General features: G+C 44.2%; 1 protein-coding gene across 1 annotated transcript in view; it reads left to right on the top strand.

Annotated features, from left to right (window-relative positions):
• The window catches only part of LOC126234737 (dehydrogenase/reductase SDR family member 11-like), a 76,835-nt gene that overhangs the window by 30,351 nt on the left and 26,445 nt on the right, over positions 1–20,039 (top strand). Inside the window, exons 2-3 of the mRNA XM_049943483.1 lie at positions 4,978–5,140; positions 6,945–7,074. Of these exons, the coding sequence (XP_049799440.1) occupies positions 4,978–5,140; positions 6,945–7,074 (293 nt within the window). The remainder of the gene's footprint in view (positions 1–4,977; positions 5,141–6,944; positions 7,075–20,039) is intronic.

Here is a 20,039-nt window from a genome sequence, read left to right as displayed (position 1 = left end):
TTGGTCTTGACATGATGACTATGACGTTGACTAACTATTATTGACTGTTATACATTGCTGCCACTACTACTTGATACACATGATGAACATAAAATTTTGACGGAATTGCATTTACACAGTTAACACTATTCAACTACACAGTAGCACTAAACGTGGATGAAAGATGAGTGAGTGTGTTTTGTGTGTTTTCCTTTTATAATCCCAGAGAAGTGATCCCAACCTATCTCCTAAATATTATTTTACTTGTTTGTTGTGGCTTGCACTGACACCCATAAATATTATAGGTTTACTGCTATTTGTGTATTGTAATAGTTAATATGACAACTACCTGATATCATTTGTGCATTTATTATGATTTGTATGTTTAGTGTAAGAGCATTGATAATAATTTTGTTAATTGTGTGTACATTCAAAGTATTGTTCATGACTGAACTGTCTCATTAGTAATAGTGAATATTATGGACTGTTACTTGCACTTTTTCTACATGATTGGTGCCACTAGGACATGTTCAATTTCTGCTCATGAACTGTGTGATTAGTGATAGGGAATATTATGGACTGTTATTTGCACTTTTTCTACATGATTGGTGCCACTAGAACATGTTTAATTTCTGCTGATGAACAGTGTGATTAGTGAAAGTGAATATTATGGACTGCGGTCTGCACCTGTTCAACATTGCTGGTGCCACTGATGGACTGCTTCTACTGAAAAGATGTCACCTGTTGAAATCTGCACCTGTTCAACATTGCTGGTGCCACTGATGGAACTGCTTATACTGAAATGGTGTTACTTGTGGGTGTCTGCACCTGTTCAACATTGCTGGTGCCACTAATGGAACTGCTTATACTGAAATGGTGTTACTTGTTGGTGTCTGCACCTATTCAACATTACTGGGTGCCACTGATGGATTGCTTATACTGAAATGGTGTCACTTGTTGCTGTGTGTACCTGCTCAACATTGCTGGGTGCCACTAATGGAACTGCTTCTGTTGAGAAATGTGACTTGTTGCTGTGTGTACCTGCTCAACATTGCTAGGTGCAACTGATGGACTGCTTCTACTGACATAATGTCACTTGTTGCTGTGTGTACCTGCTCAACATTGCTGGGTGCCACTGATGGACTGCTTCTACTGAAAAGATGTCACCTGTTGATGTCTGCACCTGCTCAACATTGCTGGGTGCCACTGATGGACTGCTTCTACTGAAATGGTGTTACTTGTTGGTGTGTGCACCTGCTCAACATTGCTGGTGCCACTGATGGAACTGCTTATTCTGAAATGGTGTTACTTGTTGGTGTCTGCACCTATTCAACATTACTGGGTTCCACTGATGGACTGTTTCTACTGAAAAAATGTCACTTGTTGGTTTTTCCACCTGTTGACCATTGCTGGGTGTTACTGATGGAACTGTCAACTACTTGTTTCTTGGGCTATGGAAAGCGTTTATGTGAATATTTGTATAAACTGATTTTTTGTGTATTACTGTTTGTGAAAAGTTATGAGACTCTTACCTGCACATATTCATCATTGCTGACGCTATTGATTGAACTGTTTAACCACATAATACTTGTGTAAACTATTATGTAAAGTCACATGTATGAAAGAATTTGTATTGCTTACTGTATTTTATATGTTAGGTTATTGAAAGGTCAGTGCAAAGCCAAAATTTTATCTAGTTATATGATATTTACGCATTAATATTATCTTTTATTTTTGTCTGTATTTTTTTGACGAATTTGGTGGTATTTTCACCACCAATGCTGGCAAAAATACCATCAAATTCTAGCCCGTGGAGGAAGGGCATATGAAAGGTGGCTACACTGAGCCACAGCGCCAGAGATCGCGCTAGAGAGTATTGTTCCGCCGCCTCCACTGGCAGTGATTCTTGAGATGTCGTGGTAGGCAGTGCTTGTTTAGAACTCGTAGTAGGCAGTGATTATTGAGAACTTGTAGTAAGGAGTGCTTGGGGAGAGCTCGTGGTAGTCAGTGCTTGTTAAGAACTCGTAGCAGAGAGTGTTTGTTGAGATGTGCTAGTAGAAAGTGCTTGCTGAGATGTGATACTGAAAAGTTCTTGTTGAGATGTGGTAATAGCGAGTCGGTGTGGAGATATATTGTAATGATTAGAGTGATTTTGGTCAATATATGAAGGTAACGAAACTTGATTTATTTTTCATTATTTCCATGTTTTAAATAATGCGTCATTACAGGTTCAGTCAACAAAGCATCTGGCTTGTGTTCTTGTATTAGAGTGTAGCTCTGGTTTTCTTGAGTAATTATGGTATTTTTATTTTCTTTAATTAATTCAGTATAAATGATATTTAAAATTTCTTGTGTTAGTGAAGAAGAACCGTGCCAGATGCGTACGTTGAATCAAACTTCCACACACAGAACAGTTACACTTGTGCTTTGGTTTCGTAGGTTTTATAGTTGCTGGGGACTTAATTAATTGATTGTGTTAATGAAAATTTCCATTTCATTCTTTGTTATTGTTCTATGCAGTCAGATAGCGTAATAATACTAGTCGGGGCCAACCGTTACGAGACTTCGTAATCGAACAGACAGCTACCAAATCAAAAAATTAAAATTATTTGCATTTACATTTATTAAGCCCCCATGCAACCATCCTGTCTGCATGCTGGACACAAAGGCTTACAACTGGAGCTGTGCTGTAAGGTGCGACTTCGTATTAGAGCAGGAGCCCTCTCGTGGTTATCCCACGCACCCTGATTACAAATTTGTGCGTCAGTCTGGTGAATCTACCCGTTGCTCCCATTCATGAATAGCATTACAAGGCATGTTTTCCAACAGGATAACTCTCGTCCACATATTTTTGTAATCCTGTATGCCATACAAAGTGTCGTCATGTTACCTTCGGCTGTTGGATCAGTAGATCTTCCTGCAATTAAGTACATACGGGACATCAGCGGCCGACAATTCCAGCGTCATGCACAAACGGCATTAACCGTCCCTCCAATGACCGACCAAGTGTAACAGCCATGGAACTAAAGCCTGCAAGCTGTCCTACAGCACCTGCACGATACAATACATGCACTTTTGAATGCTTACATTCAACAGTCTAGCGGTTACACGGTTTATTAATGTACCAGAATTTCACATTTAGAATGGCTTGTCTCGAGCTTACATTAACCTGTGATCCCACAGTGTTACTCAGTTAAATATTATTGATTGGCGACTCCATAGAGTGCTGTGTGCACAACGACCACATGATAAATAAAATTACAAGGAAGGTCAGCATTGGCTGTAATTTTGTTGATTTATTAACAGCAATATCGATTTTCGATCACATAATGATCATCTTCAGTGCTGGAAGTTTAACATTTCACATAGCGATCAGTGAATAAGAAACAAAAGACCACAAGTACACCTGAGTATAAACCAGCTGTTGGTAAGAACACACCTTTAGCGTACAAATTAAAGCTCGTAGGCACTTGTGTCTAGTTATTAGCAGTAACAGAAGCTATGAAACAATCACAGTAAACAGCGGCTTCAGCAGGAGAGTATGGCAGCCCAGACTGGTACAACTCAGTACATGCAAAGCAGGTTGATGTAGCCTTAAAAGACAGCTGTAGGATTTTTACATGCTGCCTAAAGCCAACCCTCATAGACAAAGTTCAATGACTCGTTGGGATTGCTCCATGTGACATCAGAAGAGAGGTCGCCGCTAACATCGAGAGGCATAAATCACATACAGTGACCTCACACCCACATCAACCTGCCAAGCCAAGACTGAAGTCTGGGAAGAGATTCCTAACAACTTCACAGCCCTTAGAAGGATCAGCTGCGGCTACCTGACTCACCAATTGGAGAGAAAGATGCCAACACCTGTCAAACTGGATGACACCACAAGAATCCCTGCCGCCGGGACATATGGAGAAGTGGGTCTTCTGGCAATCCTTAAACAGACTACGGACCGAAGTAGCAAGATCGAGGGACCATCTCCTTAAATGGAACTTCCAACTGCCAACACAACACTGTGCGAATTGAACTGCAGACGACCCGGCATCTCTTAAAATATAACTCATGCCCAACCAGCGGTAACATGAAGGACTTAACGTCTGCAGCACCCAATGCTATCAAAGTTGCCCAATTCTGGGCGAATACTGTATAGTTTTCTTTGTATGTATTGTATATGTGTTCATTTTGGTGTACCTCTGGCACGAATAAAGAAAGATAGCTTCTATTACTATGACTAGTTACACCAGTGCCCACGAGCTTTAATTTCTACGCTAAAGTTATGTTCTTACCAACAGTTGGTTTATACTCAGGTGTATTTGTGGTCTTTTCTTATTTACTGATCGCTATGTGAAATGTTTAACTTCCAGCACTGAAGATGATCATTATGTGATCAAAAATCGATTTTGCTGTTAATAGATCATCAAAATTACGGCCAAATCTGACCTTCCTTCTAATTTTATTTTCAGTTAAATATGTTACATAGACAAACGTATTTCGGAAGTTTCAGTACTCTACTTCTATCATTTTTTTGGTGTTGCGATTTTTTTCCGTGACTGTAGTTTCTGGTGCACTAGGTAAGGTATAACAGCTAGCAGAACACTAAGTGATGTTCTCAAAATTGTTGACGTCTCATTTTGATTAGCTCTAAGTTGTTTGAAGAATTGTGGAAATGTAAATTTTTGAATCTTACCTGATTGATGCTTTAATCCGATTAGTTAGTGGTAAAAGCTTAACAGTGAATGGCTACGTTCAGTTTCTTTATATACGTGATAAATTGAAATGATTCTACATTTGTTCATGTACTTCGCCATTCTCGGGAAAGATACAGATGTAGTTTCACCCTTCGTGGCAACGGCTTCTTTGTTCCTGTACTGATGACATTCACTTGTGTAGACTGGAAGTTAGTTAAATGACAATCGTGATCTTTCTCCTGATGGCAAAGTTGATCTTCCTCCTGCTATCCTGTGCAGATTCTACTAACCTGTCATTTATTTCTTGCAGGCTCTAGAACTGAAGGATGCTCCGGGTACGCTGTATCCATTGCAGGGTGACGTTAGCAGCGAGGAGAGTATTCTATGCGCCTTCAAATGGATCAAAGAGAATTTAGGAGGAGTCGATGTCCTTATCAACAACGCTGGCGTTTGCAGAGAGAGTCTTCCGTCAAGTAAGTGAGCCACAGTTCGCTTCCATTCAAGCAAGAACCACGACACGTCATGTTACGACAAAGAACATGGAAAGAGGTTTGAGGTTTATGTGGACAGGTAGTAAAGCACGGACAGATATTGTGCTGAAAAAGACTTCTTATAAGCTTTCTGTTTCTCTCTTGCCACGGCTGAATGTCTTATTCAAAAAATGGTTCAAGTGGCTCTGAGCACTATGGGACTTAACATCTTAGGTCATCAGTCCCCTAGAACTTAGAACTACTTAAACCTAACTAACCTAAGGACATCACACACTTTCATGCCCGAGGCAGGATTCGAACCTGCGACCGTAGCAGTCCCACGGTTCCGGACTGCAGCGCCTAGAAAATGTCTTATTCATCTCGTGTAATACAAACTGCATGTAGCATAAGAAGCAAAGCTCCCACAAAATATTGACACACTTTTTGATAAAGAATTGTTCAGTTCACAGACTAAAATGCTCAGTTAATGTCGAAAGAGGAAAAGAGGCAGCGGGTGCAACAGTTAAAGGGATCGTAAGGTGCCTTGAGAAAATTGCGAAAGCATGCAACTAGTCTAACATGTTCACAGGTGGCAGATGAGGCAGCGCAATGACGAAATAACACAGACAGTACATTGCGATAAGCCAGATCGTGAGGCCAGTTGCACATCACATAACCAAAGCAAATCAATAGCCTTGGGTGTGCACAGGCTGGCAGTTGAGGCAGTGCCATTTTGATACAGAAACACGCTGCTGAGGCAAGCGATAGGACACGTAGCTATTCTTCAGAGCTCACGGAATTTGAACGAAAAATAAGCACGAGGAATTCCGCAGTTGGCGCGCACACACACACACACACACACACACACACACACACACACACACACACATACACACAAGCGACGTAATAATTGGACATGGGACGGTGGTAAAGATCGAACCAAAGCCGAAGACAGGGCAGTCCCATAAGCTGTCATCTATGCTATAACAACTGAGAAGGAATGTATCTGGCAGCCCGCTTGAATATTCGGGATCAACGGCCTGCTCGGCTAACTTCAAAGCTTATTATTTTGGAGACAGCGCAAAGCACTATATCCGTTTCATAACACCCTTAAAAGCTTTTCAGACTGTTTCTGACTACTCTGTATCCCGTATTCATGATGCAGAATGAAATAAAAGTCCAGGTACTAGTGACTTAGCTCCTGCCGAATACTAATTAAGTGCAAACGGCAGCCAGATAAAAAAAAAATTCATTGTGACTACTTCTGGAACGAAAAAGATGTAGTTCTTGATTTTCTGTAACACCGCTGTTTATAAATAGCTAGAATTACATTCACCTTTAACAATCATAAAGACATCAAAGAAGAAGGAGATTACACAAGAACACGAAACCATCCTATTTCACAGTGGTAATGCCCAACTGCAAGAATTTTTGCCAGCGAATCTGCCACCTTCTTGGAATGGATCAAGATCCCTTACCCATCGCACAGTCCACATGTGACATCCTTCATCTTTTACACGTTATAACCCATGAAAGACAGTTCCCAGCGTGCGCGATTTGATAACATTTTGAGTTGAAGTAGATACAACAGTTTATCCGAATTCTTTCAACGAGGATTACGGAATAAGCTTCAACAATGATGCTGAGTCACTACAATTTAAATTATGACTGTGCTGCGTAGCTTCATTATATACAGGGACTTTAATGCATAAGCATTTCGAAAGATGAGGCAGTTAACACGGTTTTAATACAGTCCTCGTCCTTCGGTTTGTTGCTGACTGATCGTGGTGGCATACTCTGTTCCCAGCTGGACAGACAGCCGAGTGGAAGCGCGTACTGGACGTCAACGTGCTGGGGCTGTCCATCTGCACCAGGGAGGCCGTCCAGAGCATGCTGGACAGGGGAGTCGACGACGGCTTCATCGTCCACATAAGCAGGTACACTTCAAAGCGTTTATAGCGATACTTTTCTTGAGACTGTGTAAAGGTGTTCTTCAGAATACAGCCATTCAGCATGTGACAGTCAGCGAAGATGTTGTATTAGGCTTCTGTGAATCCGATAAACATCGACATCCGTTACTTCATTAGAATGATTGTGTCTGGTGACCTGAAGACTACCCCACTCTTGAATTCTGCATTCAAACCTGCGGAAGCTCTGACATGGAGATCATTTCGTCAGATACTTTACTGAGAAAGTAATAAGGTTCTTGATCCTTCTTGGATTACAGTACTCTTCTTCATCGTGTACCAAATATATGTTTCAATGTACAACAATGAGTTTGGTTCGGAATTTCCTGCGCCGTGCCCACTAAATACACTGATGGCTAAAAGAGACACTCTTTTCAATTTATTCTATGTTTTTTATTTATCGAAGAAGGTAAGGGTGGTACTAGATACACAGGCAATGCTCAGGGACTGGTGGAGCTTTTTGTAAGTTATGGTTTTCGTGGCTGGTCCATTGAATTAGGATTCCTCCAGCGAATTACATACCAAAATTTATCTCTTCCGCAACTAGCGTCATGTGATAATTTCACCACAGATCGCTTGGGACACACAGTCATACACTGATCAGCCAAAACATTATGACAATTTTCCACCGTCACGTTCTATGCCGCCAGGTGGCTTTGCGGGCGCATGACACGGTAACAAATGTATTGGGGATCAACCTAGCGAAGATATGGGCTGCAAATGGGGAAATCCATTGAGATAAGCGACTTTGGAAAAGGGCAGATTATTATTATGTAGAGCTTGTAAACGAGTGTCTCGAGAACGGTGAAGCTGCTGAAATGTTCACACGCTGTTGTCGTCAGCATCTACAGAAAGAGGCGGAAGGACAGTGAGTCTACCACTAGGCACTAAATGGTTGGGCGCTGACGATTCTTCACAGAACTTAGGGTTCGGAGGCTTGTCTGCTCTGTAAAATAGAATAGATGGTGACCTGTAGCATCTCTGCAGAAAGAGCACGATTCGGGTGCACGCACATGTTCACCGTATATTGTCGAACATGGAGCTCCGCAGCAAACCACCCATACATGTTCACATGTTGACGCTACGACATCGTCAATTACGATTGCAATGGGCACGGAACTATAGGGATTTGAGCGTGGATCAATGGAAACGTGTCGATTCTTCAGGTAATAATAATGAGCGTATAGCATTGGTGGTCGGGAGACCCGTCGCGGGGCGGTTCGGCCGCCGCTCCTCAAGTTCTTTAACGCCACTACGGTGACTTGCGAGTGAATGAGGATGAAATGATGATGAAAGACACACAACACCCAGTCATCTCGAGGCAGAGAAAATCCCTGACCCTGTAACGTCCCCACAAAAATTTAGTAATGAAAATGTACCAAGAAACAAGTGTAACCTCCGCACGAAGTAATAATTAAATGAATTTTAAATATTGTAACCTCTGAACAAAATTGGCTCCCATTTATTGTCTCCGTGCACAAATGCATTCACATTTAATGTAACCACAAAATTCTATTCCTAAACACCGAAATATTAAAAAAAATTCAATAACCTGGTAAATTTTATGACGACAGCAGCGCTGCGCCTCGGGCCTGTATTCTGAATAAAAAGGAAAAATTCTTACGTCAATAAAAACTGCAAATATATCTGCTCTTATATAGAAATTTTTGACACAGTTTCGTGCAATGCTGGCGTATATTTTTTTCTGATTCTTGGAAGGAATGATCATGCATTGGAAATATTCTTTAAATTGAAATGAATGCTTTTCTTTAAAAAAGTTACTTTATATTATAAAAATTATTATTGGGGCATTTTTTTAAAGAAATTAATGGCAGTTAATATACATTACTAGATATGCGCAAGGCTGCTTCCTTACCTTCTACAACAATACTCATCTTCCATAGTTCTGACCAGAGTCCCGAGCAGACCAGACAGCCGACACGTGCCGACTACCTCCGACTCACGCAGACTACTCAAGACTACTGCTTACTAGCACGGACAGAAGACTAAAACCGACTGCCTACTACGGACTGACTACTACTGTCGACTGACGCCGACTCGCGCCGACTAGCGAAAAGCAACAACTAACTACATACTACTCTCTGGTCAGAGATTCTGCCATGCCTCGCCCATCGCCGGCAATGCATACGTCTTACAACCCCGCCGGGAATAGAACCCGGGACCCCGTGCGCGGGAAGCGAGAACGCTACCGCAAACCACGAGCCGCGGACGCTTCTTCAGATGAATCACATTTTTGCTACACTAGCTCGCTGTTCATCTGCACAAACGCCACCTTCGATGTGAACGGCGGATCGAAGCGTGCAGCGCGACACGGACGCAGGCTGGTGGGAACAACATTGTGCTACGGGAGACATTCTCCTGCGCTTGCTTGGTACATGTGCTAGTAATCGAAGACACGCTGACAGCAGCGAACCAATTGCATCCCTTCATGCTTGATGTCTTCCCCAGTCAACTTGTATCAGTAAAATAACCCGTGTCTGGGGGCTGAAACCGTGTTGGTTTGAGGAGCACTGTACTCAGTTCACGATAATGTCTCGGCGACCAAATTCGCCTGATGTAAATCATGTGGAGCCCATCTGGGTCACTATTGGACGCTATCACTGCGTACGCAAATCACCGACGCGTTATTTACTCGAATTACAGGTCCTGTACGTAGACATGCTACTAAGCAGGTGGTCATAACGTTTTGACTCATCAGTGTATATACCAAGGGACGAAGGCGTAATGGTGGATGGCTGAATGGCGAAGTCGAGATGCTAGACCGACTAATTATTCTCGAGCGCTTCTTCAGTGGTTGGGATCAACAGGTTGGCATTTTACACTCCTGGAAATTGAAATTAGAACACCGTGAATTCATTGTCCCAGGAAGGGGAAACTTTATTGACACATTCCTGGGGTCAGATACATCACATGATCACACTGACAGAACCACAAGCACATAGACACAGGCAACAGAGCATGCACAATGTCGGCACTAGTACAGTGTATATCCACCTTTCGCAGCAATGCAGGCTGCTATTCTCCCATGGAGACGATCGTAGAGATGCTGGATGTAGTCCTGTGGAACGGCTTGCCATGCCATTTCCACCTGGCGCCTCAGTTGGACCAGCGTTCGTGCTGGACGTGCAGACCGCGTGAGACGACGCTTCATCCAGTCCCAAGCATGCTCAATGGGGGACAGATCCGGAGATCTTGCTGGCCAGGGTAGTTGACTTACACCTTCTAGAGCACGTTGGGTGGCACGGGATACATGCGGACGTGCATTGTCCTGTTGGAACAGCAAGTTCCCTTGCCGGTCTAGGAATGGTAGAACGATGGGTTCGATGACGGTTTGGATGTACCGTGCACTATTCAGTGTCCCCTCGACGATCACCAGTGGTGTACGGCCAGTGTACGAGATCGCTCCCAACACCATGATGCCGGGTGTTGGCCCTGTGTGCCTCGGTCGTATGCAGTCCTGATTGTGGCGCTCACCTGCACGGCGCCAAACACGCATACGACCATCATTGGCACCAAGGCAGAAGCGACTCTCATCGCTGAAGACGACACGTCTCCATTCGTCCCTCCATTCACGCCTGTCGCGACACCACTGGAGGCGGGCTGCACTATGTTGGGGCGTGAGCGGAAGACGGCCTAACGGTGTGCGGGACCGTAGCCCAGCTTCATGGAGACGGTTGCGAATGGTCCTCGCCGATACCCCAGGAGCAACAGTGTCCCTAATTTGCTGGGAAGTGGCGGTGCGGTCCCCTACGGCACTGCGTAGGATCCTACGGTCTTGGCGTGCATCCGTGCGTCGCTGCGGTCCGGTCCCAGGTCGACGGGCACGTGCACCTTCCGCCGACCACTGGCGACAACATCGATGTACTGTGGAGACCTCACGCCCCACGTGTTGAGCAATTCGGCGGTACGTCCACCCGGCCTCCCGCATGCCCACTATACGCCCTCTCTCAAAGTCCGTCAACTGCACATACGGTTCACGTCCACGCTGTCGCGGCATGCTACCAGTGTTAAAGACTGCGATGGAGCTCCGTATGCCACGGCAAACTGGCTGACACTGACGGCGGCGGTGCACAAATGTTGCGCAGCTAGCGCCATTCGACGGCCAACACCGCGGTTCCTGGTGTGTCCGCTGTGCCGTGCGTGTGATCATTGCTTGTACAGCCCTCTCGCAGTGTCCGGAGCAAGTATGGTGGGTCTGACACACCGGTGTCAATGCGTTCTTTTTTCCATTTCCAGGAGTGTAGAAGACACTGAATGTCTTCAGGCAAGCGCTGTTACGATTTAACAGGTATTCATATCGGTGGCTCCTGCATTTAGATCACTTGATCCCAATGACGATGTTACATATAATAATAAGTTGAAACATTCTTGTTTTGCTTTATGTTTCTTCGTGATGTCACGTTATGTAGTTTCGTCATCCGTTAAGCGCAGTGACCTCCTTTCACGTCATTAAGAGAAATATGACTCATTACTTCCTGATTTTCTAAACTGACCAGATTTCTCTGATTTCTGAATGATTTATTTATTTCTGAAATATGTCTTGTTACTGTGGCATGTAAACAAATACATTCTGTGTTTACACACTGCATGCCAGAACTGATGCAAAATAAGCATAGGGCATTTGTTGTGAAATAAATCTCCAGGATTGTTGAAGTCTATCTTTAAGACAATGATGTTCTCGGTGTGAACCAACGTTTTATTTTGATGATATCTTTTCAAAATCAATGACGAACCTTATTTTGTATACTGGTGGTAATATTTTTGGGATTCTCAAGGAATAATCTTCATAGATTACTTGGAAAAAGGTAGAAACGTAACCGGACCCTGTTATGCTTCATTATTGGATCGTTTGAAACTTCTGATGCCTGCAAAAAGGTTCGCACACAATACTGCAAACGGAAGTGCTAGTTCTGCAAGTTTCGCAGGAGAGCTTCTGTGATTTGGAAGGTAGGAGACGAGGTACTGCCCGATGTAAAGCTGTGAAGACGGGGCGTGAATCATGCTAGCGTTGCTCAGTTGGTAGAGAACTTGCCCGCGAAAGGCCAAGGACTCGAGTTCGAGTCTCGGTCCGGCACACAGTTTCAATCTGCCAGGAAGTTTCACAACAGCGCACACTTGGTTGCTGAATGGAAACCTCATTCTGGACACAAAAAAAATGGTTCAAATGGCTCTGAGCACTATGGGACTCAACTGCTGTGGTCATAAGTCCCCTAGAACTTAGAACTACTTAAACCTAACTAACCTAAGGACAGCACACAACACCCAGCCATCACGAGGCAGAGAAAATCCCTGACCCCGCCGGGAGGACACAAAAAGTGCTGATTCAGCAGAATAATGTGCCATCCCACACATCAGTGGTAACTATGGCAACAGAGAGTGAATTTATAACTGAATTAGTTCATCATTCACCTTAGTCACCAGACTTAACCCCGAAGTTACTTCTTCTTGTTCCCTAACTTGAAACTTTGGCTCACTGGAGGAAATGCTCATCAAATGGAGAAGTGATAGTTGCATTTATTAAAGACACGCTCTGTTTCACAGAGTTTGACAGAACTTATTTCCCTGATGGGATGAAAAGGCTGGAAGATCGCTGGAGCAAGCGTGTATCCTCCAAAGTACAAAATGTCGACAAATAAGGTGAGTTGTTTAAGAAGCACACTTTTTCCTTTTTTTTACGAAAGTTATTAAAACATCCTCATATTACAAAACAGCTTAAAATCTATTGTTGCACAAAGCCTAATTTGACTCTAACATAATGTGCACTGGGTTAGAATTACACTTGAAAATTTGCAATTAATTTTTCTTTGTTGAATTTACGTCTGTCATTTCCACTTAATGATTGACACCAGTTGTAATCATTACCGGTAATTTGCTGCTGTTATTGCGGCGGCGGCGCCGGTGGTACGAGCGTGTGTGTGTGTGTGTGTGTGTGTGAACCGTAGCTTTATTTGTATTTAATGGAAAGTGTAACAACTGCGCAGTTTATAAAAGATCCGTTGCGATAATATTTTGTTATTACTGAGCGTTTTCGTTACTTGATTTCCATTCAACGTTTCATGTTTGGAAAACTTCTAGAAGTTCTTGTATTTGTGCGTGTATTACGGAAGACTGTTTTATTTAACCAAAAGTTAGCTTTAGGTTAGTTTTACTAACGAACATGAAAACTGACCCTTGGTTCGACAGTCTACATAAGACAATTTACAGCAAGAAAAAAAATTTGGTGCATTATATCCGGTTTTCCCGAATGAAGGAAACGTTACAACGGATTCACTTCCGCTTCCTTTTAAAAGACAGCGTCTGTGAAAGTAACTTCGTGTCACCACATACAATTCTCATACATCTACAGAAGCAGGAAAATCCGTATTGCCCGAGACGGTGTTGTGGATAAAGATGCCGGAGGTGTGGATTTCAGACTGCCGACCAGCGATCTCCATGAAAATTTCCTGTGGTTTGTTGGTTTACTTTAAGTCCCAAGCCAGAATGATTCCTTCAAGCTCACCGCTGATTTCATAACACAGTCCTTGTTAAATTGAACTAGTGTTCTGTCCCTTGTAACAGCGATGTCGATGGGACATTAAAACTTCTTTCTCTTAGAAAGGTGTCATCAGACGCATGACAGATGGTTTCATGTCCATTACATAGAGAAAACTCTCATCCCAGACACCTTCACTGTTCTGTGTAGGAATATTTACCTTAAAAATCAAGGAATTCAGTTTTCACTCGAACTATAGAAACGAAGGCGCCAAATTATTGTAACCTACACATCTTCATTACCTTCTCTCTGTATAGCGCCAATCACTTTGTCATATCTGTATACTAACATGATGTTCACCAAAACCATCGCCCAGTAGTGCTAAAAACTATGACTTCCTCACTGTTATGACTAACAACATGCTGAAGAGCTGAAACTAACTTTCGTAAGATTCAGCAACAAAATACTCCACTGAGGAACGCAATCTACAGCACATCTGGTGTGACATTTCCTGCGTGAGAATCTACAGGGTGAAGCGAAATTCGCGCACTCGGGCTTCGCAGTGCAACTCTTTACATGCCAGCTATAGAAAAACGTCTCTCGCAAAATTTTGTCCGGTGATTCCATCCAGCAGAAAAAGGACGTTAAAGAGTATCAATCTGGCAACACTGTAACCACATGAATGGTAATTACCTCTGTCAGCACATGTTACTTCTGCTGTACAGTGGGTGCGGTGGATATACACTCCTGGAAATGGAAAAAAGAACACATTGACACCGATGTGTCAGACCCACCATACTTGCTCCGGACACTGCGAGAGGGCTGTACAAGCAATGATCACACGCACGGCACAGCGGACACACCAGGAACCGCGGTGTTGGCCGTCGAATGGCGCTAGCTGCGCAGCATTTGTGCACCGCCACCGTCAGTGTCAGCCAGTTTGCCGTGGCATACGGAGCTCCATCGCAGTCTTTAACACTGGTAGCATGCCGCGACAGCGTGGACGTGAACCGTATGTGCAGTTGACGGACTTTGAGCGAGGGCGTATAGTGGGCATGCGGGAGGCCGGGTGGACGTACCGTCGAATTGCTCAACACGTGGGGCGTGAGGTCTCCACAGTACATCGATGTTGTCGCCAGTGGTCGGCGGAAGGTGCACGTGCCCGTCGACCTGGGACCGGACCGCAGCGACGCACGGATGCACGCCAAGACCGTAGGATCCTACGCAGTGCCGTAGGGGACCGCACCGCCACTTCCCAGCAAATTAGGGACACTGTTGCTCCTGGGGTATCGGCGAGGACCATTCGCAACCGTCTCCATGAAGCTGGGCTATGGTCCCGCACACCGTTAGGCCGTCTTCCGCTCACGCCCCAACATCGTGCAGCCCGCCTCCAGTGGTGTCGCGACAGGCGTGAATGGAGGGACGAATGGAGACGTGTCGTCTTCAGCGATGAGAGTCGCTTCTGCCTTGGTGCCAATGATGGTCGTATGCGTGTTTGGCGCCGTGCAGGTGAGCGCCACAACCAGGACTGCATACGACCGAGGCACACAGGGCCAACACCCGGCATCATGGTGTGGGGAGCGATCTCGTACACTGGCCGTACACCACTGGTGATCGTCGAGGGGACACTGAATAGTGCACGGTACATCCAAACCGTCATCGAACCCATCGTTCTACCATTCCTAGACCGGCAAGGGAACTTGCTGTTCCAACAGGACAATGCACGTCCGCATGTATCCCGTGCCACCCAACGTGCTCTAGAAGGTGTAAGTCAACACCCTGGCCAGCAAGATCTCCGGATCTGTCCCCCATTGAGCATGTTTGGGACTGGATGAAGAGTCGTCTCACGCGGTCTGCACGTCCAGCACGAACGCTGGTCCAACTGAGGCGCCAGGTGGAAATGGCATGGCAAGCCGTTCCACAGGACTACATCCAGCATCTCTACGATCGTCTCCATGGGAGAATAGCAGCCTGCATTGCTGCGAAAGGTGGATATACACTGTACTAGTGCCGACATTGTGCATGCTCTGTTGCCTGTGTCTATGTGCCTGTGGTTCTGTCGGTGTGATCATGTGATGTATCTGACCCCAGGAATGTGTCAATAAAGTTTCCCCTTCCTGGGACAATGAATTCACGGTGTTCTTATTTCAATTTCCAGGAGTGTAGTTTTGGGTTAGCATGCAGGAAGTCAATGGTTCCATACTAGTTTGAGGCATACGTTTTTAATTTGGTAAATTTAGTCCAGGTGGTGCGGTACCTGGCATCTTAATCGTTAACGACTGCAGCGGGTCCTTTACAATCGTAGAAATGGAAGATTGGTCAGCTTTCAAAGCAGCCCTTGCCACTTCGTGGGGGTGAATTTATTCGTACCACTTCGTTTACTAGATTCTAAAACCTGTTTTCTTTGTATCCTTCTGCAATGGCACCATAAATTAGTATCAAGTATTATTCTTGCCTCGTTCAGGTCCATTACATTTGGTTAGGGCCTTACGTTACCAGTAGGACTAGCAACGTGCTTTGTGAATACTGTGAATGGTTCCAACAAGAACGGGAAGCCAACGACGACTTCGTGAACACCGTAATATGGCCGGATGAAGCAGCATTCACTCTTGAGGGTGTCTTCAATATGCACAATGCCTACCATTGGTGTGAAGTTAACCTGTACGTCACCTGCGACCGTGGATATCAAGTTCAATTTGTTATCAGCGACTGGGCTCTGAGCACTATGGGACTTAATTTCTGAGGTCATCAGTCCCCTAGAACTTAGAACTACTTAAACCTAAGTGATCTAAGGACATCACACACCCCATGCCCGAGGCAGGATTCGAACCTGCGACCGTAGCGGTCGCACGGTTGCAGACTGAAGCGCATAGAACCGCTCCGCCACTTCGGCCGGCCTATCAGCGACTGGGCCGGAATTTTGGGCGACAGGTGTTTAGGTCCATAGACATTGCCTGACCAGTTGACTGCACGGAGGTATGCATTCCTCAAACTATATACGCGATGCGCTGGAAGATGTTTCACTACACGTTTGGCAGAGGACACGGTTCTAACATGATCATACACCTCCACATTCTGGAATTAATGTGAGACAGTATTTGGACAGAACAGACACAGCGTTCACCTGACCTAAATCGCCTGGTTTTCTTCCTGTGGGGTCACCTGAAGGAGCACATGTACTTTACTCCCCCGACGAATATGGAAGAATTGGTAGTGCAAGTTGATGCTGCTCTTTTTACTGTGGATGCAGATTTTCTTCGAAGGGTCCAGAGCTGCATGATACGGCGGTTTGCGCAGCGTTTGGACGTTCAGGGAGGTCGCTTTGAGCATCTATTGTTCTGAGGACAAAGTATTCTGTTGTGAAGGTCATGCGGTCATTAATTTGGACATTATTATTGTCACTGGTTGCTAATGTGCGACATCTGAGCGCTCATATTACATGTAGTGTAAATGATAAGCATATGTTATTGTATTGTGCTATCATCTTTAGCATTTTGTAGTTATTCTGTCTTATGACAGGTCAGTTGTTTCAACTGTCTATTTCTTATTTGTCTAACCACATATTTGTTACTTTCAACGTTACAAAATGTTGTAAATTTAGGATACATGTGGCCTAAGAAACGGTGTATGTTACAGTATGAAATGTCAGAATGACATTAGGAAATTAAAAAAAATCCGCCCAAACCCAGGTTCGAACCTTCGACCTCCATGCTAACCCAAAGCTCTATCCATTGCACCAACTGTACAGCACGATTAATATATGCTGTTAGAGGTTGTTACCATACATGTGGTTACAGTGTTGCCAGATAGCCGCTCTTTAACGTCCGTTTTCTGCCGGAGTAATCGCCGGACGAAATTTGGTGACAGATATTTTTTTATCTCCGGCATGCAAGGAGTCGCGGTGCTAAGCCCGAGTGCGCGAATTTCGCTTCACCCTGTATGAAACACACTCCTCCCGTGATGGCTACGGAAGAATTCTGCGACATGTTGAGTATCACACTGAAGTTTTTGTGTTTCAGGAATAGAAAGTAATGATTATTACAGACCTGTACTCATAAAGGTGCTGTCATTTCGTTTCGTTTCCAACACTACCCCCTCTAACTGCGCTCGTTTATTTGTGATGACTGCCAATGTTGTGATCGCAACGGTCTGTTCACACATAAAAGGTGAATTAAATTAGCCCTGCCATTGACAATCTGCAACCGCGGGTGACGTGTAGGTTATCTCCCAAGATTGTGACAATACTCCTCTGTAACTTAATGAAGGTCTGTATTTGAAATCTAATTCTAATCTACTGGATGCTGATGACAAGTTTGCCGGCCCATGTGGCCGAGCGGTTCTAGGCGCTACAGTCTGGAATCGCGCGACCGCTACGGTCGCAGATTCGAATCCTGCCTCGAGCATGGATGTGTGTGATATCCTTAGTTAGGTTTAAGTAGTTCTTAGTTCTAGGGGACTGATGACCACAGCAGTTTAGTCGCGTAGTGTTCAGAGCCATTTGAACCATTTCTGACAAGTCTGTTATAAAAACAACTCTCAAACAAACAATGCAAAGTGAACGCGTATAGACATAAAACGGTAACTACTACTCATTAATCTAAATTTGATATTGGCAAAACGCGTATGATGTGACTCGAAATCAAGCCACCGTTTATAAGACGCAAAGAGTTAAGTGGTTGATATTAATTAACATCGAATTTAAGAAAGCCTCTACCCTTGCTGGTACTAGCAGCAAGGGCTCTGTGATGAAACAAATGAAAGCTTTGCGCAGCTAAAGATTCTGACTACAAGGGGGCGTCAAATTGCGTCTGCATACTCTTTAGGTAGAAGCCACATCCGTACAGAGCCTGAAACGAGTCAAGATGTTCTTAGGTTAGTTAGGTTTAAGTAGTTCTAAGTTCTAGGGGACTGATGATCTCAGATAGTCAAGTCCCATGGTGCTCAGAGCCATTTGAACCATTTGCTCATAGGCCAGGAGCAGAGCCTTAAGTGTGCGATAGTAAGAAGTACTTCGTACTGCCTCCATCTCCACAAAGAAGCACAGGGTCGAATCTCTGCTCACAGAGAGACGAATGATACCACTCTCGAATGCTGAGACTGTAATTCGTCACCCTGCCAGCAGTGTCTCGAAACGCTGTCCAGTGAAGTTATGTCCTACTGACACCTTGCCAGCAATGTCTCTAAATGCTATCTAGTGCAGTGCGTCCTACTGACACCCGCCAGAGATCTCTCAAAGTCGCTATACAGCCAGCCATGTCCTATCGACATCCGCCAGACTGTCCCCTCTCCACGAGGAGACCAGTTTAGAGCAAACTTCGCGTCATTAGCATGAACACTTGTGAGGTGAAAGGCTGTGGCGGGGCGGATGTGAAGACTGCAATTTCTGTAGTAAAACTCGCGGCAAAGTGGCAGTCGAGAATCTGGCGTGTTTACATCGAAGATGGGCGTGTGTCAGCCGTCTTGACAGGAGCAGAATCTTCCTAGTTTCGGCACTGACCGACAGATGGCACTACTTTAAAATGAGTACGGTCAGTTTGGCGTCCAGCTACGTGATGGGGAAACTCAACGGCCGGCACGCTGGCTCATGGCGGGCTTTCTCCGAGCCGCTTTTAACATAGAGCTAAAGTGAATGTATGATGTAGAAATAAATAAAAACTGACTCCAATGTGGCTCAAAGGAGCTTGTAGCCTCATTTTAAAGCAGAAAATTAACCGGATGTGCTCATATAAACGCGCCTCCACTTGCCCTGGTAGTTTTTGAATTATAATAAATTAAATATTTTAATAACTAAGTAAGATTGTAAATTGGACTTCTTGGAGACCCTTTGGCAAAATTTTACGAACGAGGTGTCAAATAAAAGGTCCGAATGAGTTGTATTAAGATATCTATGTAACTTTTTTTACATGTTTTACAAATTCAGATGAGGCGCTGGAATGCTGTTTTCGTTATTATAAATGCAGAATTTTGATAAATAAAAATAGGAACTATAATGATAGCGGCAGTACGGAAAAGTAGACATAAGGAAATAGGTAAACAATAATAATATCAGTTATTTATGCATTTAAAGTATTTTAAACAATGAAAAGTTCTATATGAAGAAGACCTGAATTTTAATAATATGAGAATAAGATCTCGTACACAAATTCTGATGAAGAATCTGAATACAGCTGAAAATTTCCGTCTGAATAGAAGTGTTACATGCATTTTATTGTATCTATATTAAGTGTAAGAGTAAATTTTATGTGCAAACAAACTTGACTTCAGAGTGTTCAAACAGAGGGCTTTTAAGGACGACAAGTTTCTGTGGTAACTTGCAGTTGAGTTGAAAGGGTTAGCACATGTGACTCGCAAAAAGCCGTGCACGAATTGGACTTACAATATTTTCGGACCGCGGAGTCGCCTGAACTTGTGATTTTCAGCAGTTGGGTGCTGCTGGACTTTG

This window comes from Schistocerca nitens, chromosome 2 (genome assembly GCF_023898315.1).
Source record: "Schistocerca nitens isolate TAMUIC-IGC-003100 chromosome 2, iqSchNite1.1, whole genome shotgun sequence".
Taxonomy (NCBI): Eukaryota; Metazoa; Arthropoda; class Insecta; order Orthoptera; family Acrididae; genus Schistocerca; species Schistocerca nitens.
Note: the sequence above shows the minus strand (reverse complement) of the source record. Positions and strands in the feature narration are given on the sequence as shown.